General features: G+C 56.8%; 1 protein-coding gene across 3 annotated transcripts; it reads left to right on the plus strand.

Moving 5' to 3' along the window:
• The first annotated feature begins 70 nt into the window (after positions 1–70).
• GTSE1 (G2 and S-phase expressed 1) lies at positions 71–22,046 on the plus strand. Of its 3 annotated transcripts, none has more exons than XM_069586180.1 (12): positions 2,189–2,307; positions 2,636–2,835; positions 7,410–7,467; positions 7,570–8,194; positions 11,207–11,377; positions 12,042–12,165; positions 13,972–14,346; positions 18,206–18,278; positions 19,711–19,941; positions 20,118–20,322; positions 20,914–21,126; positions 21,576–22,046. In XM_069586180.1, the coding sequence occupies exons 2-12, from the start codon at positions 2,814–2,816 to the stop codon at positions 21,657–21,659; spliced, it is 2,181 nt and encodes a 726-aa protein (XP_069442281.1). In that variant the 5' UTR covers positions 2,189–2,307; positions 2,636–2,813; the 3' UTR covers positions 21,660–22,046. The 3 variants fall into 3 exon arrangements, with proteins under 3 accessions (XP_069442283.1, XP_069442281.1, XP_069442282.1); XM_069586181.1 differs by having other exon boundaries at positions 2,244–2,307; positions 2,751–2,835; XM_069586182.1 differs by lacking the exons at positions 7,410–7,467; positions 7,570–8,194 and having other exon boundaries at positions 71–2,307; positions 2,751–2,835.
• The last annotated feature ends 1,966 nt before the right edge of the window (positions 22,047–24,012 follow it).

Here is a 24,012-nt window from a genome sequence, read left to right on the forward strand (position 1 = left end):
AGCTCTTTTTCCATTTAGGTGGTTCTAGACGACGGAGTAGGGTTCCCTGTGCTCTTCAGTAGGTCCTCGTCGATTATTTTTGTCAACCTTGATTTTAATCACATGTATGCACACTCGTATCTGCTGTGCTTTCTGAGGTGTGAGGATTGAGTGTGGAGGCAGAAACCGAAGCCTTGTGACTTGGCTTTAACAAGATCCGAGCCAGTGTTGTAACTGCTGCCTCTGTCTCCCTCCCCGCGGGGAACCCGGCCTTGACGTCCAACTCGGTGGTGCTGTGAGAGACAGTCTCAGCCCACTGGAGCTTCTCAGGTTCCTTCAGTGCAAACTGAGATTAGGGTAGGGACTCACAGGGCAGGGAGGGGGCAGGTCTTCCAGGAGGCAGCAGACACCTCTAAATCGACTGGACACATTTCCTGGGGTTAAAATACATTAGTTGATTGGCTCCTTTGCCTGACTGTTACTGGGTGGGCACCTCTGACCCTCCTCCATGTGCCAGGCCTGGGCTGGGTCCCGGGCAGACAGGCTTCTCCTTGAACATGGGGGTAGGTTAGGGCAGTGAGTCAAGAGCAGAGTCATTACAATGGGATCTCAAGAGAGGTGCTGTCTGCCCCCAGGAGTTAGGGACACATCCCAAGGGGAGCCTGCCCTCCCATTCTGAGCCGTCCCTTCCTGCCAGTTCCCCTGCTCATACCCTATATGCCCTCCCCTCTCCTGGTTCCCAGCAAGATACAGCCTGGCCAGGGGAGCCAGAACCCTGGCTCCCTCCTCCAGGAAGGCCTCCGGCCTCCCACTGCAGGCCAGGGTCCCACAGTCCTTGCTATTGCACCTTTCTGCCCAGCTGTGCCCTCCCCATCAGGGACATCTGTGTCCCAGCATCACCCAGCACGGAACTCGCCCTGACTACCTGTCAGTGAACCCATGACTGGTGAACGAGCCCTTGAATGAGTGCATTACAAAATGAAGCAGAATCCTACTGGGGACAGGAAGAAAAGAATCGACAGTAGCTAGGCCATTGACAGAAGAGAGGAGGGGCCCACGAGAAGAGCTGGATGAAGGCAGAATTCAGTTAGCCGCAGTGAGCTATTAACAATTGGTGTGTTCACTGACCGAGTCTCACGTGCTGACATGATACAGGGGGAGGGGGATTGGGAGTGGGCGTTTGGGGACCCTGGCCCCCAGCAGACACCCCCAGGGCTGTGTGGATCTGACACCTGGGTGAATACCCCTTGAGTCTAGGACCCACTGGGCTCTTGCCACAGTGGCCCTGTGGTCATGAATCACGCGAACCCAGGCCTTGGGACCATGGGCTGAGCACACACACTAAGCCGGCCATTGTTTCAGGAGGCCCCGGCAGGCAGAGGGAAGCCTGGGGCCCCGGGCGAGTGGGCTCAATAAAGGCTCCTGTGGGAAGCTGAGCAAGACCCAGAGTGGCTGCTGGGGGACAGTTCGACCTAGTGCCCTCCTTCAAGCCCCTCTCTCCATGCACGCCTGCAGCCAGGGCTGCTCCTGGGCTTCCCAATTCCAGCCAATAAATTCTTTTTCTGAAGCCAACTTGAGGCTGGTCTTCTGTTACTTGCAACCCCGGGGCTCATGACCAGTATCTGCAGCTGGGATTTGCCTTGGGTCTGTCTGGCCCCATCTCTCTTCTGCAGTTAAGTAGGCTCCTGAACAGGTGATGGAACTCAGAAGGGAGCCGGTAGACAGAAGCTCAGGAGGGTCGAGGGGTGCGTACCCAGCACGTCAGAAGTGAAGGCAACCGCAAAGAGCGAGGCCGAAGGCTGCAGAGGGAGCCTCTAAATAGAAGCGAGGTGTCAGGGTGCTCCAGGGGCATAAACTGGGGTGCCTGGTCACCCAGAGTCACCGGGCGCTCCGCGGGCAGGGACGGGGTTCTCTTGCCCCCAGAAGGAACCCGCAGAGCTCTACGAAGCGGGCATACGCACCTATTTCCTACCATAGGGGTTGGGTCTTCACTTAAGGATGGAGATCTGGTGTCGTAACCATGTCCCCTGCGACACGTAGCTGTCCTGATGCCGAGCCTACGGAGACACAGGCCAGCCCTAAGGCTCCCAGCCCAGTGTGGCCCGGCTCTGGCCGGACCTCGGGCACGCGCAGCGAGCCACGGCCGTGCGCACGCGCGCCACCCGCTTTTTTTTTTTTTTCTCCTTGCGGCTCTCACTACAACCCCCAGGATGCACCGGGCCCCGCGGCCTTTCAAACCGGCCAATCAGCAGCCCGCAGCGCTTCCTGCGCGCCCCGTTTAAACCCAGGGCGCAGGCGCATCGGCTGGGATGTCGCGGCGGCTCTGGGGTAAGGGGGTCGCCGGGCGACTCGGGTGCGGCTCTGTCTAGGGGGGGCAGTCAGCGGTCCTCGGGGCGGGGGGGTCGGGCCAGGTCGGGGGCGGCGGGGCCCCCCTGGCGCGCTCCGGCGAGGCTGAAGGAGGTCTTCAAGCCGAAGACCCCCGGCTTGAAGCCCAGCCGGGGAGGTCTGGTTGTCCGGATCCGGGGCCCCGGTTCGGGGTGCCTCGGATGGCGCCGGCCCAGAGGCGAGAGGGCCCCGGGGCGGAGGGTCTTGGGCTGCGGCCGCGGTGGCCTCTGCCGGCCTCGCGGTCTCTCCCTAACCGGCCCTCTCTGCCCAGCCGGTGCTGCAGTGGCCCGCACGGTGAGGGCTTCCCTGGGGGGCTAGGGGAACCCCGGCTCGCTCCGACACCCGCCCCGCTTCTGTCTCCTGCTCCTTGCTGTGACCTCTGACAGCCCTGGCCGGGGAAGGAGGAAGCGACGTGCCTTCAGCCTGCCTGGCCCCCCCAAGAAGCGGAGATGGAGGCTCCCAAGAAGGAAGGTACGTCCTTGTCTCCGCAGCTCTGTCGGTCTGGGGGGCTCAGGGAACACGCAGGTCGATTTAATGCTCCTGCGAGAACTTGCTCGTTTATTTATTCGGTACTCACCCCGCTCTCTGCGCCCCGGTAAACTCCCTGTCTCCCCGGAGTTTTTGCATTCCTCTGACTTCTTTCTTTTCCGGGTTTTCTACATTCCCTTTACCCCTCAGCTGTGACTTCTAGCGGAGCAGGGATTCTTCTCCGTCCTATATACTTCAGTGTCCCCAGGGCCTGACATACTCCGTAGGCACTCAGGTCTGTGGAGCTGATATTGCCTCTTGGCTGGTTGCTGGTGTCCGTTTGCTGAGACTTGTCCAGGATCTTTACCAGCACATCGGGCCAGTCAGCCTGGCCTGTAGCCTTGCTGTCTTGTTCTGTTCCTGTCTGCTGTGAATGTGAAGTGAGAGCACAGCCTCACAAAAGGAGTTACGGGCCCTGCCCTCTTTTTCTGCTGAAGCATGGGGACATCTTTATAGCCTTTGTCTTCACGACATGTGTGCGAGTCAGGGAGACTGAGTACCCCAGTTTCTCCTTAATACCCCCCTTCTGCAGAAACAGCCACAAGACTGCTAGTCATCAGCGCCGCTTCCTCGGGTCTAGAACAGGGTTTGCTGCTGCAGCCTGACCTCCACCCTCGCGTGTATGCCCTCCCTTTCCTCCACATGCAGCCGAACCCCTGTTGCTGCTTCCTGAGGACTTCTGTGTGTCACCCTCCTTTATATCTTTATATCTTTTCTTGTCTGTTCTTCATGCTCATCACGCTCATCACCGATGTATAAATAGGTCCCGTTGTCCGACTTGCCCTCACGTGCTCCACGCCCTCTCCGCTGCGGTGTGCCTCATTCAGAGCCAGACTTCAGAGCAAGAACTTTCCCCACTTGTTTCGCTGCTCTTTTCCACAACCTTCAACCCCTCTGAACCCTCTCTGCCCTCTCACTTCACCCAGACTGCCTTTGTCCGTCACTGAGCACATCCGTGTTGCGAAATCCGCAGTCATTTTTTCTGTTCTTTCAGTGACTTTTGACCTTTTCTCCTACAGGAAACTTGGCCAGCTTGGCTTGTTGCTTTTCCTTCTGTCCACTCTGGCCGGTATATCTCCAGCTGTTTGCAGACTTCTCATTCTGTCCCACCTTCTGAAGCCAAATTCCCCAGGACCTGGTCTGGGGTCTCTCTGAACTCCCCCTCCCCTCCTGCAGGTTCTCAGACAGTCCTTTAACCCTTCCATCTTCTGGTGGTGCCCACGTTTTGTCTGGGGTGCAGCCTCTCCTCTGAGTTCTGGGCTTTGCATCCACCTAGCTGGCTGGCGTCTTCACGTGAATGTCTCCCACCTCTTACTCAGCGGGTCCCACCTCCCACCCCATTTTTGGCTGGTTCTTTGTCTTTGTGAAAAGTGAAAAGAAAGTTATCACTCAGTTCTGTCTGACTCTCTGTGACCCCATGGACTGTGACCACCAGGCTCCTCTGTCCATGGAATTCTCCAGGCAAGAATTCTGGAGTGGGTTGCCGTTTCCTTCTCTACTGTCTCTGTAATAGAAGTCGATTGCCTGTCCATTGACCTAGCTGAGAAAGTTGTGAAGCATTTGTTCAGTCATCAGTTACTGTCATTTCCACGGTGTGTTTTGGATCCATCTACCTCTTTCCAGCTCCACCCGAATGCCACCACCTTGGTCTCAGCCACATTAACTCGCCGCCGCCTACATGTATATTTTGCACTTTAGCCAGTGTGTGCACTGTAATTTCAGTAGATACCGCCTGCTTCTTTTATAGCACATCCACCAGGGTGGCCTTTTAAAAACAAAAGTTAGAGCACAACACTCTTCTGCTTAAAACCCTTCGATAGCTCCCGTTGCACTCTGAATAAATTAAAAGCTTGCCATGGCTTGGATGCCACCCAGGATCTGACCTGACCTGTGTCTCCACCTCCTCCAGCCACTGGCCTCAGAGGTGTCCCCACTTCCCGGTGGCCCCTCCCCACACCACCTTCCAAGGTGTGTGCCCGCTGGACAGTGTGCCCCCGAGGAGCACCTAGCGGAGGACGCAGCCCACGTCTGCAGAGTGGATGGAGAGGGCAGCTAGCCCAGGTCACCCTGAGCCAGTGGCGGAGCCTGGTGTGGAAGGCTTTTCCCCTGACTCCCGGCCCAGGATTCCTTTCCCTACAGCAGATGTTTGGAATTTTCTGGTAGTGACCCATGAAACTGACTCCCTAGGTTTTAGGCACATTGGAAAGTGAGGAGTCCGTCTCCTCCTCCTTTCTGCCCCTCCGCTGCCCAGTTACCACCTCCAGAGGCCACTGACCTCGGCCTCCTGGGCAGTCCAGACCTGACTTGTGCACGTGTCAGTCCAGCCCCCCTCTTCTATAGCAGGTAGAACCCTGGGCACCATCTTGGGTTTTGCCTCTAATTTATCTTGATGAGCTCTGTGTATCAATATAGGAAGTGTTGCTGCTCTTCTCCGAGCCCAGGTCTTCTTGCATTCCACTGCGGGGCTGTGCTGTGCGCTTATCTGCCATCCGGGAACTTGGCTTTGTGGCTGGTGTCTCGCCATTGCAAGTGCTGCTGCAGTAAACCAGGTGGGGTATTTGACAGCAGCAGTAGGCTTCCCGTCAGGGTGTGTGCGTTTCTTTCTTGGTAGGTACTGTCAGGCTACCCTCCGTAGAGCTGTAGTAACTTACAAATCAAACTTAGATTTTCAACAGCCTTACCAGTAAAAACTGGAGTCCTGGCCGTCTCTGAATTTTTCATGGCTCTTGCTTTTGAGTGTGACTGAGCTTCCAGTCGTGCGTTTCAGAACGTCCCCTTTCGCCCCCGTGCCTCGCTTTGCTCCTGTCCTTTGCCTGCTCTTCCCGTGTGTCCGGCGCTCACCTGCGGTCTGGGGGCGCTCGCCAGCAGCCCTTGCGATGGGACCGCCTGTGTTCTCTTCCCTGTCTGCTGCTCCTGCCAGCTCTGCTTGCGGTGGTTTTTGTCACGCGAGACGTTACATCTTTAATATATTGGGCTATCAACCTGTTGCTTTATGGCTTCCAGCACAGTGTCAGAGTTAGACCTTTGCACTCCAGGCTATACAGAGATTTCCCCGTGGTGTCAGAGTTAGACCTCCGCGCTCCAGGCTGTACAGGGACTTCCCGTGGTGTCAGAGTTAGACCTCCACGCTCCAGGCTGTACAGCGATTTCCCCATGGTTTCTTGTTCCTTTTGGGTTTCGTTTTTTCCAGTTAAGTCTTGGACCTTTTGGGGATCTGTCCTGGTATAGTCTATGAGCTATGGGTCAAACTTCAGGTGCATATATTTCTCCCTCTCAGAGGACTATCCAGTTTATCTCAATACCGTTCATTGAATAACGCATTTTCCCCTTTTATTTGATATGTTACTTTTATGACGCGCTAAATTTTCTTTATATCCATCTTGCATAGTTCTTGTTAACTCACAGGCGTTTTGCGTTCTTTGGTGTATAGTATATAGGGTCTTTTCTTCCATTATATCTTCTGCTCTTTTTAGATATTAAAGCTGTTGATTTGTCCTGTAATAATTTTGTCTTCAGACATTTGCTTTTATTCTTTCACAATTTATAGTAGTTTCGGCTGATTTTCTTGCTATTTCTTGTATGTAATCAGAGCGTCTGTGCGTGGTGGCAGTTTTAACCTCCACATTCTTTGCTTTTGTTCACTTGTTGGTCAATGTTGCCTAGTGTTGGTTAAGGCAGATTTTTAACCACTGGGCCACCAGGGAATCCCCAGTTCATTGCTTTTTGAGAAATATTTGCTAAGTGTCCAGACTGTGAGGTGGAGTTCGGGAGAGTACTAGACATTTACTGTTTCGGAGGAGCTTCCAGGCTAGGTGGGGCCACAGAAGGTCGAGAGACACTTACTTACAGGATGGTGATGCTCAGGCAGACGTAGGTCCGGGCCTGGGGGAGGCCCACGAAGCCCTAAGGGAGGCAGACCTAGAGCAGGGTGTGGAGCTGGGGCAGGGAGCGGTGGCCCCAGCCAAGGGGTGCCCTCGCCCAGGGGCTCAGCCCTGTGTACACAGGATGTCAGCGGCGCTTTATCCAGCATTCAGGACGGGCTCCAGGGAGAGGTGATGGTCCTCAGGTGTGCATGGGGCCCCTCCTGTGCCTGTGAGGGGCGCTGAATTGGCTTTTGAAAGAGGGCTAGCTGTAGTCTGTGACTGTGGAGTGGGGGAGCTGAGGCAGGTGGTCTTTTGAAAATGTTCTGTACCAGAAAATGACAGACTGCGTCTTGCAAAGCTAATCAAATGACTGAGTGAATGCATTTTAGATCATGTCTTTAATGTAAGGACTTAAAAACAAGGACTTGGGCTTTGATGGCAGCTTAGCGAACACAGAATGGCTGATGCTGTTTGTTTTTTTTTAAAGGAAAAATTAAGATAATCTAGAGCTCCTTGAGAAAATGTGATTATTAAAATACTGCTGTCACATTGGAGAAGTTAAATTTGAAAAGAGTTTTGATCGCTGTGGAGACTGGTGATGTTTGCTCATTATCAGCCCACCCCTAAGGTAACGGCTGACTTTTTCCTCCCCAGACATTCTTCTGTTGGCTGATGAAAAGTTTGACTTCGACCTTTCGTTGTCTTCTTCAAGGTAAAAAAAATGAGTTTTCTCCCCTTGCCTTGGTGTAACCACGTTCAGTCAAGCCTTTCGTGTGATGCCAATGTTGTTACTAATCCTTTTCTTTTAACATAGTGCCAATGAAGAGGATGAAGTCTTTTTTGGACCAATTGGCCATAAAGAAAGGTGTATTGCTGCCAGCTTAGAATTAAATAATCAGCTTCCCGAAGAACCTCCTTTGCCAGCTTCTGAAAGACACTTCACCTGGAGTCCGCTCACGGGGGAGAAGTTTGTGGAAGTTTATAAAGAAGCTCACTTACTGGCCTTCCAGATACAAAGCAACGGCAGAACCAGGGCGGCCCCGGCTGCCCAGCCCGCAGACCCCGGGGGCCAGGGAGTGGAAGGGTTCATACAGGAGGCTAACCTCAAAATAAACCTCTTCGATAGAGAAAACGAAGCGAAGAAAAGCCCCAAGTCACTTAAGCGGGAGACATACTGCCTGTCAGATGACCTCTGGAGGGCACCGCTACTCCGGGGCACTCAGCCCGCCTCTAGCGCAGCCCCGCCGGCTGCTCCTGCCCAGACCAGCTGCCCCGAGACCTCAGGGCCGCCGCCCGCCTCGTGCCCTTCCCTGCCAGCAGAGTCCAGTGCTGCTCAGCCTCCGAACCAGGCCGGGGCTCAGAAGAAGGTCACCAGCAAGTTGCTGCCGCCCCGAACCTCGTCCCTTCGAGGAAAGAGCCTTCACTCGACCGTGGAGAAGGTAGCCCCCCCAGCACTTTTATCCGGGGGCCAGACGCTGCCTTGCTTCTGAGCCCTCCAGGTTTATGCCCAGGAACAGACCACTGTGGGGGGAGCCTGGGGATGTCTTACTTGGAGGGAAGGCTCAGAGATGCTGGCATGGGAAGCTCAGAAGGCGCTGTGTCCATGGCGTGGGGAGCCAGGCAGGGCGGCACAGGCAGGGCTGGGCCCCTATCTCGGTGACTCAAGGACACCTCGTCCTCCATTCCGTTTGAGGTCTTCCCTTCCGTTTTGTGACAGCGCTGGACATTCCCTCTCGCCCACCTGCCCACTCCCCGCTCCCGGTAGGGATTTTGGGTGCGTTAACAGCAGCTTCTTCCCCAGATCCCCCTTCTGGGTGGCCGTGAGTCTCCCTCTGAGCCATGACTGTATTTAGATTGCCTTCCTCCCAGACATGAGTGGAGGTGCTGCTCTGGCATGTGGTGGGGGACACGTGTGCCTTTGGGGTGCTGTTAGCCAGCTCCAGGAAGATGGGAGTCCTAGTGGCTTGTGGGTAGCAGGGTAGGGGTCAGACTGTGGCTGTCACCTGGGTTTGCCTCCTCTGACTCTGAGCTCAGGGAGGGGCAGTAGCACAGGGCCGGTGAGGGAGAGCTGGGAGCCTGCCCTGTGCCGTCCCCAGCTCTGCGGCCCTAGCCACCGGCTTCAGCACTCCCAGCCAGTTAGAGAGGAGCGTTGCTTCGCGGGGCTGTCATTAGGGTTAGGTCCATGCAAAACACTCAGCACAGGCAAAGAAGATCCCTGCGCGGCTCCTGAGCCCGCAACTGCCTGCTAGCAGAGCCCAGACCTGAGCCAGGCTGGGCACGGGTCTGCACAGAGGCCCTTCGAGGGGCTGCGTGGCCTCTGCTTCTCCAGGGCTGAAGCTGTCCTGTAGTCTTGCAGATGCCTCTTCCTTTGGGTGTAAATTTCTGAAGTGACTTTTCCAGAATGAAAGCAGCGTGGGTCCATGTGCGACACCAGACTTGGGCCCGGATTTGTGTGGGTAACACATAGACTTAGGGCCTGGGCTGTGATGTAATTTCAGCTGTTCTGTGCTTAGCCACCCAGTCGTGTCCAGCTCTTCGCAACCCCATGGACTGTAGCCCGCCAGGCTCCTCTGTCCATGGAGTTCTCCAGGCAAGAATACTGGAGTGAGTGGCCATGCCCTCCTCCAGGGGATCTTCCCAACCAGGGGATCAGACCCAGGCCTCCTGCATTGCAGGCAGATTCTTTACTGTCTGAGCCACCAGGGAAGCCCATGACTATTCTGGATCCTTTAATTTTCTGGGTCGTAAGAAGCACTCTTTTGCCAGAGAGTTGAGTTTTGGTCAGTGAGGGGTTAGCTGGACCATTGAGCTGTTTGAGGTCACCCAAGGACCCCCGTCGCTTCCCATGTTGTTTCTATGCAAAGTGACTCTGACACACCGTCACCTGTGAGGATTGCCTGTAGACAAGGCTGGACCTCTTGATTGAACCATCTAGATGTGTCTTTTCAAGACACCTGCTAGGATGACTGTGGTGGTAGTGTGGTTGCTAAGTCGTGTCTGATTCTTTGCGATCCCATGGACTGTGGCCCGCCAGGCTCCTCTGTCCATGGGATTCTCCAGGCAAGAATACTGGAGTGGGTTGCCATTTCCTTCTCCAGGGGATCTCCCCGACCCAGGAATCAAACCAGGGTCTCCTGCATTGCAGGCAGATGATTACCAACTGAGCTACGAGGAAAGCCCAGGATGGCTGTAGTGAGAATTAAAAAAACAAAGTAAGTGTTGATGAGGACGTGGAGAAATTGCATCCCCATGCATTGCCTATAGGGCCGTGCAGTGGTGCAGCCTCTGTGGAAAAACAGTTGGGCGGTTCCTGGAAAAGTTAAACTCGGGATTATCACATGATCCAGCAATTCCACATGTTCCACTTGGGCACGTTCCCAAGAAAACTGAAAGCATGTGTCCACACAGAGACCGTGTAGCAGTGTTGAGAGCAGCTTCATTCATAAAGGCCGAAAAGCAGGAACAATCGAGTTGCCCACCAGCTGATGACTGGACGAGGGAGATGCGATCTGTGCGTGCAGTGGGGTACTTTCGGCCCATGAAGAAATGCTGGACTGACACACGGAAAACGGGGGTGACCCTGGGCAACACGGTCAGAGGAAGAAGCCAGGCGCAGAAGGTCCCATGTACGGTCTCATTTACAGGAAGTGACCGTAGCAGGCGAGTCGTGGCTTGCTCTGGAGACAGTGGGTCCATGGTCAGCCGGCTGGGAGGTGCCAGGAGTGCTGACGGCCAGGAGTGGCTTTTAGGGGCAACAAAAACGTCGTCAAGTGACCCTGTGACAGGATGCTGAAAACCACTGACGTGCACGCTTTAAAACGGTGGGCCTCACTTAGGTGAGGCATGTCTCAATGTAAAAAATGATGTAAAGGAGAAAGAAGGTTACTGCTTTATGAGCTTCTTTTGCTTCTTATGAACTCTTCTTAGTATGAGGGGTTATTTATGGAAGCATGAATCAACTTCCACGAATGCCCTTGTACCTAAAAGTGAGGAATTTATTCTTTGTTGGGCTCTGTTCGCTGAAGAAAAATGGCCTTGAGTATTAGGTGAAGATTTATTGGAGCAGAGCAGCTCCTCTGGTACAGGGCATGGCCATTTAATGAATGATTCCTTTCCGTGCGGCATTTTAAAATTTGTGTAACTAGACCCAGTTTCCTCATTATCACCCTTAAATAAGAATCCTGACTGAGGACGAGCCCTGGAGGAGTTCTCTGCTATCAATGGTCTGTCTTGGTATTATTTTACCGTTTCTAATGAGGAAGCAGGCTCCATCATCATTCTCTGGTAATTTGGTGGAGGAGGTGAACCGCTATATTCTTTTCTCTCCTGTTGATGGATTGAGGACTGCATGTTGGGAAGATGGATGGTGTCTGCCCTCTAATTGAAGCCTTTGTGTGTCTCTACGTTGTGGAAGACTAGACAGTCCTCACATTTCAATTTACAATTTTCAGCCCACAAGACAGAAACCAGTTAGTCCTCCCAGGATGAAAGTCCAAAACGAAAAGGACGCCCACAGCAGCATGCCCCTGGACAAGCTCAGCACCACCCGGGACGTCGCTGGCATGTCAGCCGCAGGAAGCCACTTGGTCCCAGGCAAGCGGTCGCTCCCTGTTCCGAACAAGGTGGGTTGGCCGGGGCTGGGGCAGGGGTGGGGATTGGCCTGTGAGTGCAGGGAGTAAGGGGCAGCTTTGAGGATGTGGGATGTGGGATGCGTCTGGACCAAAATCAAGGTTTAGGAGGTTGAAGGCGGGATCCAGGAGGGGCGGTGTGCTGAAATGCAGGGCACGGAGGCCTGGCACACGGGAGGGCCTGGCCGCTGCCCCGGGGAGCTGCGGGCACCGTGGAATGTCGGCCCCCCGAGCTGACATCGGGGTGTCTGATGGCAGAGACGACCCTGCTCCCCTCACGGGGCTGGTGCGCCGGGGAGACGGGCTGTCGCCGCTCTGAGAACCACAGCTCCTCCTGGGCGTGGAGGCGACCGTCCTCATGTTTGCCGTTTGTTTTCCAGCGCTGAGCTCTGTGTGCTTGTGAAAGTGCCACGTCCCTGGTGGTACTTGCTAAGCTTGCCCACACTGGGCCCTGCAGCTATCGAGTGCACAGGCTGGGGTCCAGGCCCCACGCCCGCGGTCAGCAGGCTCCCGGTGCGCCTCCCACAGGGAACCTGGCGGCCACACCGGGGAGCACTGCTCGGCCTTTCTCTGATTCGAGATGATAACTTGTAGACTGTTGAAAACCCCGACTTTTGCAGAAATAAGTCTTGGGTAGGTAACAAAATCTCTGTTTCAGTCCGGGCCGAAGAAAACCATGCTAAAACCTCCTGGGGGTGCTGGCGGCCTGGCAGGAAGGGCCTCGTCAGGGTCCGTCTCGGGCCTGAGCTCCGCTGCGTGTGCTTCTCCCGTGACCGGCAGAGGTAAGGCCAGCCCTGAGCGCTGTGCTCCTGCCAGACTTCCAGAACCACTCAGCTCAGCCGCAGGCTCTGGAAGGCTTGCTCTGGTCTGGGGTGGGGACACTGTTGGGGCCTCCGTCCTCAAGGTGCCTCCCCTCCTCCGCAGAGAGGCATGGTCAGCGGACGCTCTCAGTCTCGGCTGAGTTAAGCCGTCACGGGTGGCTCTGTAGGTAAAGAACCCGCCTGCCAAGGCAGGAGATGCAAGAGCCTTGGGCTTGATCCCTTGGTTGGGAAGATCCCCTGGAGAAGGAAATGGCAGCCCTCTCAGTATTCTGGCCTGGGAAGTCCCATGGACAGAGGAGCCTTGCGGGCTGTGTCCATGAGGTCGCTGGGTCAGACACGACTGAACACAGGCCATCACAAGGTGGGCGTGCCCTGCTGGTGCCACGGGCCTGGCGTGATGCTGAACTAGCCTCAGCCACGTGACCAAATGGAGGATCTTAAAGTAGGGCTGTTCCAGATAGTGTAGGCGTAGGAGCCGTAATGCCTGGGTGTTGGTTTAAATCTGCTCAAACCTGTTTCAACTCAGGCGACTTTGCTGTCTTTCCAAGCCGAGGGTGCCATCTGCTGGTAAAGGGGAGAAACCCTAGGAGGCTGTGGGAAGTCACGCGGCCTCCTGCCCTCAAGGACTAAAACCTTGTTCAAGCAGATTTGCTGGGTAGGCTCTAAGCCGGGCAGCACGGCCTGCGTTTTGTACACAGACGTGAGAAGTCTCTCCTCTGGAGCGAGGCCGGTCTGATCTGGGGCCCTGACCGCCTGGGTGGTCAGGAGAACTGAAGTTGCATCTGTACCTTTACAAACCGGGGGGCCGGGGGGGTGGGGGGCGGGGGGGGTGGCCCCGCCCTCTCAGTGTCTCTGCCGGCCTGAGGACCACCAGGCCCCGTGTCTGGAGCGCGGCGCGTGTTGAGGGAAACGAAGTTTTGTTACACTAGGCGCTGTGAGTCTGGCTGTGTTGGTTCAGGCATCAGCACCAGTTCTGTCTATGATTTCTGAGCCTACCTCTGGGAAAGTTTGAGACAGGCTGGGGGTGGCCTTTTGGTGAGTGTGTGTTCCTCTGTTTTCCGTGGCAAAATCCCCAGGGTCAGATCTGATGGGGATCTGACCGTCAGTGTGGTGGGGAGAGCACTGTGAGCCTTACACACTGTTTGACGTGGGCTGCGGTTTAGTCCTTCTCCTAAATTTCTCTTTAAGAACCTTTCACCAGGTTGGCCTCTGTGTCCGCTATTTTGGCAGCTGCGTATTTTCACCCAGCTCATTTAAGTAGTCCTGGTAACTGACAGGACCCAGCCTCCCTGTGGCTGAAAGGAACTGACCAGTAAGGAGCCTCTGCTCTCGGCGTCTCCCTGCCCGCACCCCTGGTTGGCCAGGTGGGGCATCTGACCAGACAGTCCGTCTTCACCTGCTCTGCTGGGATAGGGCTCTGCTGTCGACATAGTCAGTGAGGGCAAGAGAGCTTGAGTTCGTGCATCCTTGTACGTCTTGGTGATCGTGTCTAGAATCAGCGCCTTGGATCACACGAGCGACTAAGCCACGAGCGACCCGGGTTGCCTTGTGTTTGAGGATGTTGCCTGGTGGACATGCAGAATATTGTTCCTATGTCGTATTTTTTAATATGGAAATCACCATGATAGAAATAAGTTGCTTTCTTTTCCACATTCTGAGGTAGGCACGCTGAAGATAGCATATCTTGTGTGTGTGTGTTAAATAACTCCATCATTTAAACACAGCATCAGCTTGAGTGACAACCAGCTTTCCTGTCTCCTCTTCCAGCTGAACCAAGTGAACGTCCAGCCATCTCTGCGGACAGTGCCCGATCAAGCTCCAGCCAGACAGGCAGAACGGGGCTCACCCTGCCACGGCCGTCCCTGAAGGCGGGCCCCGGGGGCGTGGCCTGCAGGCAAAGCCAGAGGCCAGGGGCTGCGGAGTGGGCAGCGGAGCAGCCCAGGGGGCCTCCCAGAGCATCTCTCCCCCAGCCCCAGACCCCGGGACAGGGAGGCCCCGGGCCAAGCTCTCATTGTGGTTGGTCACAGTCTTCTCAAAGGGATAAGACCGGGAGTACAAGAAGGCGTGATTCCTGCCTAAACTCCAAGACAAAGGCTGTGCCTACCCCTACGAATCAATTTAAAATTCCCAGCTTTTCTACTGGTAAGTCATAGATAAACTTTAACATGTTTTTAAAATAGTGAACAAATTATATTTAAAGTTCAGATAATTATTAGTTTTGGTGATGGTGATTGCTTTCATTTCTTATAAAGCATTTTATATGTCTTTTAATTTTTGTAGGTTTGGATTAGTTGGTGAATTTCTTGAATTAATCCCCTCTGTGTAAACATATCGGTGTTCCATGGCTACTCTTAAGACTTTCTGTTGTTACTTTCAGGGTTTTGGTTACTAATGTATTTTTTGTGTGGCTTCCTTTGTGTTTACCCTGCTTGGACGTTCTTGAGCTCCTTTGTTCTGTGGGTTGATATTTTAAATTGGGTCTGGGAAACTGTAGCCACTGTCTCTTCACCACGCTTCCTTGCCCGCCCGGCCCTGGGACTCCAGTCGCTGTGTCAGAGGCCTTCTTGTGCTCTCCCCGGGTCACTCGAGCTCCGTCCCCCCGGCCGCTCGAGCTCCGTCCCCCCGGCCGCTCGAGCTCCGTCCCCCCGGCCGCTTGAGCTCCGTCCCCCCGGCCGCTCGAGCTCCGTCCCCCCGGCCACTCGAGCTCCGTCCCCCACCGTCCTCTGTGCTTCCATTTGGCTCATTTCTGCTGGCCTGTCTGCACGCGCACGTGTCTGTTTTTTCCACAGTAAGTCTAATCTGCTCTTAGTCCATCCAGCTAAATTTTCATTTCTGACCTTACAGTCTCCCTTTTTTTTTGTCCTCATGGTGTTTCTGTTTTCCTGTGAATTCTTGAACGTATCTACAGTGGTTGCTTTAAAGTCTCTTTGTCCTAATTCCATTCTCTGTATCATTTTGGGCCTGTTTCTATTGACTAATTTTTTTCCTGGTGATGGTCACGTGTTCCTGCTGCTTCACATGTCTAATGATTTTTTATTGTCTGTTAGACATCATAAGTTTTCTGCATGTCTGGACTTGAAGGAGTTGAACCTTGCTTTGACAGGCAGTTAGGTTTCAGGAGAACTTGATTCATTCAAGGCTGCCTTTAGAGCTCTGATGGTGGGGTCTCGGCCTTTCCAACGTGCGGCCCTTCCAAGCCCCTCCTGCCTGTGCCGTGTCCCCTCTGGCCAGTTGCTGGGTGTGCTCCCCAGCCCTGTGATGAGGCAGCATTCCCGGCGCTCGCTCTTGACCCACGCGCCGCTGCTCACTGCACACCCGGGACTTGGGGTCCCTCTCGGGCTCCCGGAGCTTCTCTCTCTAGTCCTCTCTTCTCTGACTCCCTCCTGTCTCGTCCTCTGCTGCTCCCAGTTCCAGCCTCCTCGGGCTCTCCCCACCTGCCGCAGCGTCCTGCCGGGGCCACCGGGCAAGAGGCCCCGTGTGGTGTCTGGTAGGTGCGGCGTCTGGTCAGGGTGAGCTCATCCGAGGAGTGTGTGTCACGCAGGAGGCTGCATAACGCTGACGAAAGGCCGGGGTGGTTCTGGCCTCCTCTCTCAAGCATGTGCTGTCTAGCGGCTTCAGGTTGTTGAAGTCAGCTTTGCTGGCCAACTCAGGTGGCTGTTAGCACCAGAAAACCTCACTGGAGCCCCTGCTCATGAAGAATGAGCCACGCTGGGGCTTCCCTGGCCCAGTGGTTGAGCCTCTGTGCTCCCACAGCATGTGGTGCAGGCTTAATCCCTGCTCAGGGAGCTGTCACGTGCCATGCGCCGCCCCCCCCCCCCGCCCCTCCCCGAAAAGGAGTGAGCCATCTGTTGAGCGTTGTCCATTGTTCGGCAGTCTTGGGTACAAGGGACATCATGGTAAGATAGCTCCTACTGATGGAACTTACATTTTTCTAGTAAAAGATAAGAAATGCAGTCAGGTAAGTACACTGTCAGATCATAAGTATCAGTTCAGTTCAGTCGCTCAGTCGTGTCTCTTTGCGACCCCATGGACTGCAGCACGCCAGGCCGCCCTGTCCATCACCAACTCCCTGAGTCTACTCAAACTCATGTCCATTGAGTAGGTGACACCATCCAACCATCCCATCCTCTGTTGTCCCCTTCTCCTCCTGCCTTCAATCTTTCCCAGCATCAGGGTCTTTTCCAATGAGTCAGCTCTTCACATCAGGTGGCCCAAGTATTGGAGTTTCAGCTTCAACATCAGTCCTTCCAATGAACTGATCTCCTTTAGGATGGACTGGTTGGATCTCCTTGCAGTCCAAGGGACTCTCAAGAGTCCGCCCCAACACCACAGTTCAAAAGCATCAGTTCTTCTGTGCTCAGCTTTCTTTACAGTCCCAACTTTCACGTCCATACATGACTACTAGAAAAACCATAGCCTTGACTAGACAGACCTTTGTTGGCAAAGTAATGTCTCTGCTTTTTAATATCCTGTCTGGGTTGGTCATAACTTTCCTTCCAAGGAGTAAGCATCTTAATTTCATGGCTGTAGTCACCATCTGCAGTGATTTGGGAGCCCAGAAAAATAAAGTCAGCCACTGTTTCCCCATCTGTTTGCCATGAAATGATGGGATTGGATGCCATGATCTTCGTTTTCTGAGTGTTGAGCTTTAAGCCAACCTTTTCACTCTCCTCTTTCACTTTCATCAAGAGGCTTTTGAGTTCCTCTTCACTTTCTGCCATCAGGGTGGTGTCATCTGCATATCTGGGGTTATTGACATTTCTCCGGGCAGTCTTGATTCCGGCTTGTGCTTAATGGCATGAATAGAGGAAGCTGGAAAACAGTTTAGACAGACAGGTTCTCTCAGCTTGCTGGTCAGCGCAGCTCCCTCAGGAGGTGGCCTGAACCGTGTGCAGGGACGTCTTATCACAGGACGCCCGATAAGAAGGCAGCAAAAGGTGGAAGCAGTTCTCAGCCCTGGAGGTGGGGTGGGCGGGGGCCGCGGGGCAGTGGGCTGTGTGCTGTTCTTAGACGCTCCGCTGCCAAAACAGAAACCCTGGGCGCCGGGCGGCCGCGTGGGCTGGGGTGGGGACCCCGCGGGAGCCGGGCTCCCGTTGAGATGGCTGAAGAAGCCGCAAGATGTGTACCGTAGAGGCAGAAGGTGAACGCCTCAGGAAACAGGTTGGAGGTGGGGTGGCTTTTACAGCGTGTTGATAAGATCAGCTTCTACAGGGGACAGGAGGTGGGGGGTGGGTATGAGCGTGTCCAGGAGGCGCTCTGAGGTCCTGCTGTGAAGAGGCGCAGGGACGTGGGCCGGGGCAGGGAGTGGGCCTGTCGCGTGGGGGCCGCTGTCGGCTGCTCTGAGATGGGGGCCCTGGCCCGGGCCTCTCCCGGTTCCTCGGGGACCCGGGCCGCCTCCCCCCTGGGGCTGCCATGGCCTCTGCCCGTGGTCTCCAAGACAGCGGGCTGCTACCCGGGGCTTGGCACCTGAGCCTTGGCCCCAGGTGAGTCTGGGACTCGGTCCCGTGAATGGTGGCCCTGGGCTTGGTCCTCTGAGCCCGCTTGTCGTCGCCCCGTGACCAGGTGAGATCACATGAAACCCTTGTCAGCCGCCAGATGGCACGTAAATACCGCTGTGTCTTGTGATGACCCTGGGCCATCCCAGTTCCCAAGAGCGGAGGTGGTGGCAGGCTCCGTGGGGCCCGCCTGGAACCTTCCTCCAACTCCCCGTTAGCCCTGCCGCAGGGGGCTCATGGGAGTTCTGAGAGGGTCATCTGCCGAGTGCTCCGTCCCCATCGGGGGGTCAGCTAGGCTGAGGGCAGTGGTGGGACCAGAGCTCTTCCTCTTCTGCACCTGCTGGTCCCTGGCTGCATCCCCAGGAAGGGGGGACGTGTTCCCCTGCACTCTGGGGCCGCAGGTTTTCCTGCAACTTGGGAGGACAGAGACGCTTAGAGGAGGCTGTCTGTGCAGTGAAGGTGGTGTTTCCCGGCTGCCTGACCGCTCACTTCCTCTCTCATCTCAGGTGAGCCCCCAACCGGTGCGACGCCGAAGTCCTGTCGGGCACAGCGGCCACAGTCCTGCACATCGGTGGGGAGGTACGAGTCTGTCTACTTCCTCTCTTCTTACGAGAACAAGCCACGTCCCCGGTGACCTCTGAGAGCGTGTCCTCTGACGTGTGGGGCCCCCCAGCCTGGCCCCGCGGGCCTGGCTTGAGCCTGGTCTCCTGAGCCGCCGTGGTGTCCCTTGAGGTTGGCGGCGGCACAGACTGGCCCCTGGGGCAGGGCTGCCGGTCCTCAGCCCTGCCGTTCGGGTCTCTGGCTAGACCAGACCGCCCACCCTCCTCGGAGGTTCCGCTCGGTCGGTCTGGGTGGAGCCGAGGGCCTGCAGGTCTCAGGTGATCCCCGTGTGCTGCGGCTGAAGACCACCGGCCTGGCTCAGGCTTGGGTTTGGGTCCCGGGGCTGCCGCTGCCTGGTCAGCATCTCATGCGGCCTGTGGAAGGTTGCTGGCCTCATTTCCTCATCTGCCCAGTGGGAATGGAACCAGGCAAACAGGAAGAGAACGCACAGGCACGCGTGCACACACAGCACACGCCCCATGCATGTGTGCACTCTTGGGGGTCCTTCACACAGAGGGCATTCCCCCCCGAGGGGGCGGGCAGCTCCGTCCACACACCTGCCCTCCCCAGCTCCAAGTGCTGTCCCAGAGGAGGGACCCAGCCCCTCAGTCCTGTGCCCATCAGCTGGGGACGGGGTACAGTGAGGTCACCCGACCCTCGGGCGTGCCGCACCCAGGGCAGGGTCCTGGTGCCAGTGCCCCTGAGCAGAGTGGGAGTGCGGCCTCGGACCCCTCAGGGTGATTCGGGCAGGACAAGCCCCGGGGCTGGGGCCCTCCTCCCGGCTCTGCCCTGGGCCAGCCTGGCCTCCTCCCGGCTCTCCAGGGCTCTGGGCCTGCCTCTGCTTGTACGTGAACTTGGCAGGCACTTCCTGGGGTTGGGCCAGGCCTCCCCTCCCAGCACCAGCCATGCTGGGCCGCCTCCCCGCCACGCACGCGGGGTTAGAGCAAGACCGGAGCGGACGGTCAGGGTGGGAAGGAGAGACGGGTGGGGAACCTGGCGCCCAGCCCACTCGCCTGTGCTCACTCGGCCCAGGGGCCTTGAACTCGGAGCGGGAGCTCACAGGGAGACTGCATGACCCCACTGGGCTGCCTGGGCCTGGACTCCCTTGTGGAAACAGGAGTGCCAGCAGGAGGGGACTCGGAGCCCCATGAACTCCCACGCAGTGCCTCCTGGTTCCGCCCCTAATGTGCAGCCAAACCAGAGCGGAACCTCACATGGGCCCACTGAGGAACCAAAGCCCACCCCAGGGCTCCCGGGGGGTGGTGCCGTGCCCCCCGCCACCCAGGGCTCTAACGGGCCTCACTGGCCTGAGCCTTCCACGTTAAAGCCACAGGCTTCTACTGTTGGTGTGCAGCTGAGCCGTTGGGTGTTTGTTTGGGGTCATCTCTGCTGAAGGCTTTCCTCTTTCCAGGGTGGCCCACAGCACTCCCATGAAGTGGTCCTCAGCCACACAGAGCCTTGTCAGCAGCGTGAGGACCCCCGTGAGCACGAGGCGCCTGTCAGCCCTGCCCACGCCTGCTGGCCGCCGGCTCTCCAGCCTCCCTCTGGCAACCCCCACAACTGTGCCCAGGCTTCTGGCTTCTCCCCTGCCTGCATCTGCTCGGCGACTCTCTTCTGAGCCCCAGAAAAAATCCATGTTGAGGTGAGAGTTAAAGGCTGCAGTCCATTCATCTCCAATTTGTAAAACCTCAAGTGACTGTGCTGAGGGGTCCGCTCTGCACCGGACGCTGCTTCCACTCCCACCACGGTCCGCCCGGGTCACAGGCAGACGAGAGCGCCGTGTGGAGCGTCCTGACGGATGCTCTGTTCTCTCTGCAGAACTGCGCCCGCCGGGGAGGGTGATGGCCAGCCTGTATCCAGGCGCCCCGATTTGTCCCCTGACGGCAGCTGCTCACCTCTGTCTGCTGTGCCACAGGCACTGGACTTTTCTCCAGAAAAGAGCGATTTTACTTTTTCACAAAGTTTCACCACAGAAGTCACCCTGGACGGAGAGCAGCCCCCCGAAGCCGCAGCCCCCAGTGAGGTGAGGGCGCAGGTGGGGCCGCCGTGTGCGGGCCTGGGCCCTGCGGGTGACCAAGGACATCGCCTGTGGCCCCGGGCCCCGGCTGGGAGGTGGGAGGCCATGGGACCTCCTCCCCTGGACGGAGAGCAGTCCCCTAAAGCCGCAGCCCCCAGTGAGGTGAGGGGTGCAGGCGGGGCCGACGCATGCGGTCCTGCGCCCTGCAGGTGACCGAGGACATCGCCTGTGGCCCCGGGCCTGTGGTGTCAGCTGGGCCACAGCTGGGAGGCGGGAGGCTGTGGGACCTCCTCCCCTGGAGGAGACAGAAGCTGCATCTCCCTGTGTCTAACATCGGGGCAGGACACCTCCCGGGGTTCATGGGAGGGGTGGGAAGCCAGGACGGGGATTCATAGGGGAGGGGCTTCCCATGTTGACCACTGGCAGGAGGGGAGTCCTCGGTGCTCACACACCACAGCCCGGCCTGCCGGGGCCATCCCAGCCTCCTTCCTTAGGCCTCCAGACCAGCAGCCCCCGGGGCCTAGGCAGAGCCCACCTGCTTTCCGCAGGGCTGACGGAAGACGCTGGGAGGGCCCTTCACTATAGTGTGTTGTCCAGGCTCTCCTCGTGGATTTCAAACTGGATCAGCTCAGCCTCGCCGGGGAGGCTCTCGACACCGCCCTGGACGGCCGCCCGCTCATTGACTTCTGCAGGAGCCCCGAGGCAGTTGTGGCCCTGCGGTCTGGAAGCGGGCCCCTCGTCGACCTCCTGGCAAACACCCCAGAGGCAAACAGGAAGGCTGTGGCCAAGCCCCCCGACGAGGTGGGACAGGTGAGCTATGCAGGGCCTGCTGGCTCTGGCCTTGGGTGGTCTCTGCTGGGCTTGATGCTCAGGCACGTCATGGTGACCCTGGAGAGTGGCCGCTGGGGCTTCCGAGGGCCGCGTGGCTTGGCTCGCCTCACCCTCAGCAGCATGAGTGCCAAGGAGGCATCTTGACGGAGCCCTTCTGGGGCCACGGCCCCCAGCGCTTAACAGGGAGCAGAAACGCCAGAGGGACTCAGAGCTCTTCTGGGTGTGCCGCTGCCTCCCTCCAGCTGCTTCAGCGTGGCGGTCAAGGTGCCTTTCCTCTGGGCCCGAGCCAAGTTCACCCAGTACTTTGGCCAAACCGTGGGGAACCAGCTGCAGGCAGCCCCAGCTTCAGAGAGCCAGTCCTTCGGGGTCTGTGGGCCGGGAAGAGGGTGGCGGACGCTCCCTTCACCTGTGTGGCTTTTCTCCTGCAGCTCATAGACTTGGCTTCCCCTCTGATCCTGCTGAGCCCGGAGGCTGACAAGGAAAACACGGAGTCTCCGCTCCTCAAGTTCTGAGTGGAGTGAAGCAGTTCTTTGCGCTTCACCCAGTTACAGGAACAGTCCTAAAGTGGTACGCAACTGTCAGAGGTAAATGCTAGAAGAATCTGTGCTGGAAAAGTTGTAAAACAAAACAAAAAGCAAGTAAAGTGACTGTGCCTGGAGCAGGCTGTGGGGTTGGGGGTGGTGTTTGGCCACCGGAGGTCACTGCAGGCCACCGGCCTCCGTCCTCCCGGCCCAGCTTGCCTGCTGGGTACAGAGTGAAGAATGGGTACGCTCCAGATGAGTCTGGATTTTCTGCATGTAAAATAGCAAGTGACCATCTTTAAAGTTAAGATTGTATGAAAAGTCAAATATTCTAGTTTAAGTTAAATGGTAAAGTAAATGAAAATGGATTAAACCACCTCTTGATGTTTAAGATTATCCTAATTTTCAAAGACAGATGGCTGTATTTATTAGTGATCACTATGCACAATGTATATTATTCGAAACGTTAATTCTTTCTAACAAAGTGATTTTCAAAATTTAGCATGAAGAAAAATTGGTTAAGTGCAGACCCCAGGTCCGCACTTGGGTCCGGGGCAGCCTAGTCATCTGCACTTTCAGTGAGCAGCCAGGGGTTCCCGATGTGATGGTCCACAGACTATACCTGAGGGGAGGGGAGCACGGAGGGAGGAGGGGCTCGTGTGAATGCTGGGGTGACGGGCGGTGTGCGGGGGACAGACCCCTGGGGTGCTGGAGCAGGAGCACTCCTTGTGAAGTGCACTCCCGGCCTGCAGCCGTTCTGACTTGATCTTGGTTGAAAATGAGCGGGCCCGAAAGCCGCTAGTGTGTATGGATAATTTCTCAGTCTTGGCCGCACAGCAAACAGTAGGAACGCTGCTAAGTGGACCTGCTCTGGGGCTCCCGTCCAAGGCTCCCCGCACGGAGCCAGGCAGCCTTTGACCCCAGAGGGGTGTCCCGCACTTCCGGGTCATTGTTTGGAAGGGCGACCCCAGTGGATCAAGAGTGAAAAGCGCTTCCTGGGCGGCGCTGCCGCACCTGCAGGTCAAGCGCTGCAGGTAAAGGAGGGGCTGCTCGGAAGGCGGGGTTCCTGCCTGGGGCAGCCGTTCAGGCGACCAGCGGCTAGCTCCCCGCTCTCTGACTTAAAACAGCCCTCGCCCCCGGAGCTCCCTCGGGCCGGTGGAGCCGAGCCCGTGGGAGTCCTGGCGGTCCGCTCCTCCGCCCTCGTCCCCATCCCGGTGGCCAGCGTGGTGTTAATCCACCGCTAGGGTCCTCGGATGTCTCGTCTGGCTCCTCATTTCATAGGGGAACGCCAAAATCTGGGGTTGAAACCATTCAGTGAATATTTATGGAGACTCTCCTGTGGGCAGCGGTCATGGGGGTGCAAAGCTCGCACATGGCTGTCTTCTGGGGGTGTGGTGGTGAGTGGGAGAGAGGGGCTCTGGCCGTCCTGCCTACAGCGCAGGGGTGAGCTGGGCCTTGGCCCGTGCCTGCTCCCCCAGGCTCCTTGGAGCAGCCACACTCTGGTTTCCGTCCAGCTGGTCCCACAAAGCACTTTTCCTCTCTGGCTCCCAGGCCCTCAGCCCACCACTGGGAGGGAGACCAAGGGGAGGGGAGGGGCTGCCCTTTCCTCGGTACCTGGGGGTGAACAAGCTCGGGTGCCGCCAGAGGGCCACCCTTCTCAGCTTGAGAGGCCCAACTTCACGTGATCGTCACATTCCATTAATTCTCAGGTGCAAACGCTTTCACGTTTCACAGCTGACATCCACACAGCTCACACTGCTGTTGTTGGGCCATTTGGGATGTCGTCGTTGACACTGCTGGTCCATCGTGCACCTGTGTTAGGCAGTGATTAAAGATTTGGAGCCTCTAAGTAGCAAGTGGTTGTCGCTCAGTGGCACATTCCTGTCTGACTCTTTGCGACCCCAAATAGCTAATAACCGCCCATTAACTGAGAAGGAGCAGAAAACACAGTTGCCAAGGTGTCATGTTTCAGCCACTGTAGGGGTGGGTGGCAGCTCTCCTAACCCCAAGGCCATGTGCTGGGCATGATACTGGACTCTGCCTCAGGCGGGCGGGGTGCCCCAGACAGCCCAAAGTCCAGTGACATCAGCTGGGCCGCCCCACAGCCTCAGCTAAACGAATGCTCACTCTGAAGTCCTCTGAAGGCCAGGTGTCATGCCCCCTTGTCGGGGTTTCCTGACGCCTTATTCTGAAATGCAGTCCTTTTTCTGTTTCCCTGCAGGGCCCCACTTACGCCTCCTGCTCTTGGCACTCTCAGTTGGCATTTCCTGCTTCTCATCTCAGAATGGGGACATGGGGCCTCCCTCATTTCACTCTAGACTCTTTTTTTTTCTTCCTTATGCGG

Source organism: Ovis canadensis, chromosome 3 (assembly GCF_042477335.2).
Source record: "Ovis canadensis isolate MfBH-ARS-UI-01 breed Bighorn chromosome 3, ARS-UI_OviCan_v2, whole genome shotgun sequence".
Taxonomy (NCBI): domain Eukaryota; kingdom Metazoa; phylum Chordata; class Mammalia; order Artiodactyla; family Bovidae; genus Ovis; species Ovis canadensis.

Excerpts from the sequence above, each read along its gene's own strand:
- GTSE1 (XM_069586180.1), top strand. The coding sequence starts at position 2,814 with ATGGAGGCTCCCAAGAAGGAAG. Across the intron at positions 19,942-20,117 it reads CAGAAAAAATCCATGTTGAG|AACTGCGCCCGCCGGGGAGG; the intron begins GTGAGAGTTAAA and ends TTCTCTCTGCAG. Across the intron at positions 20,323-20,913 it reads AAGCCGCAGCCCCCAGTGAG|GCTCTCCTCGTGGATTTCAA; the intron begins GTGAGGGCGCAG and ends TGTGTTGTCCAG.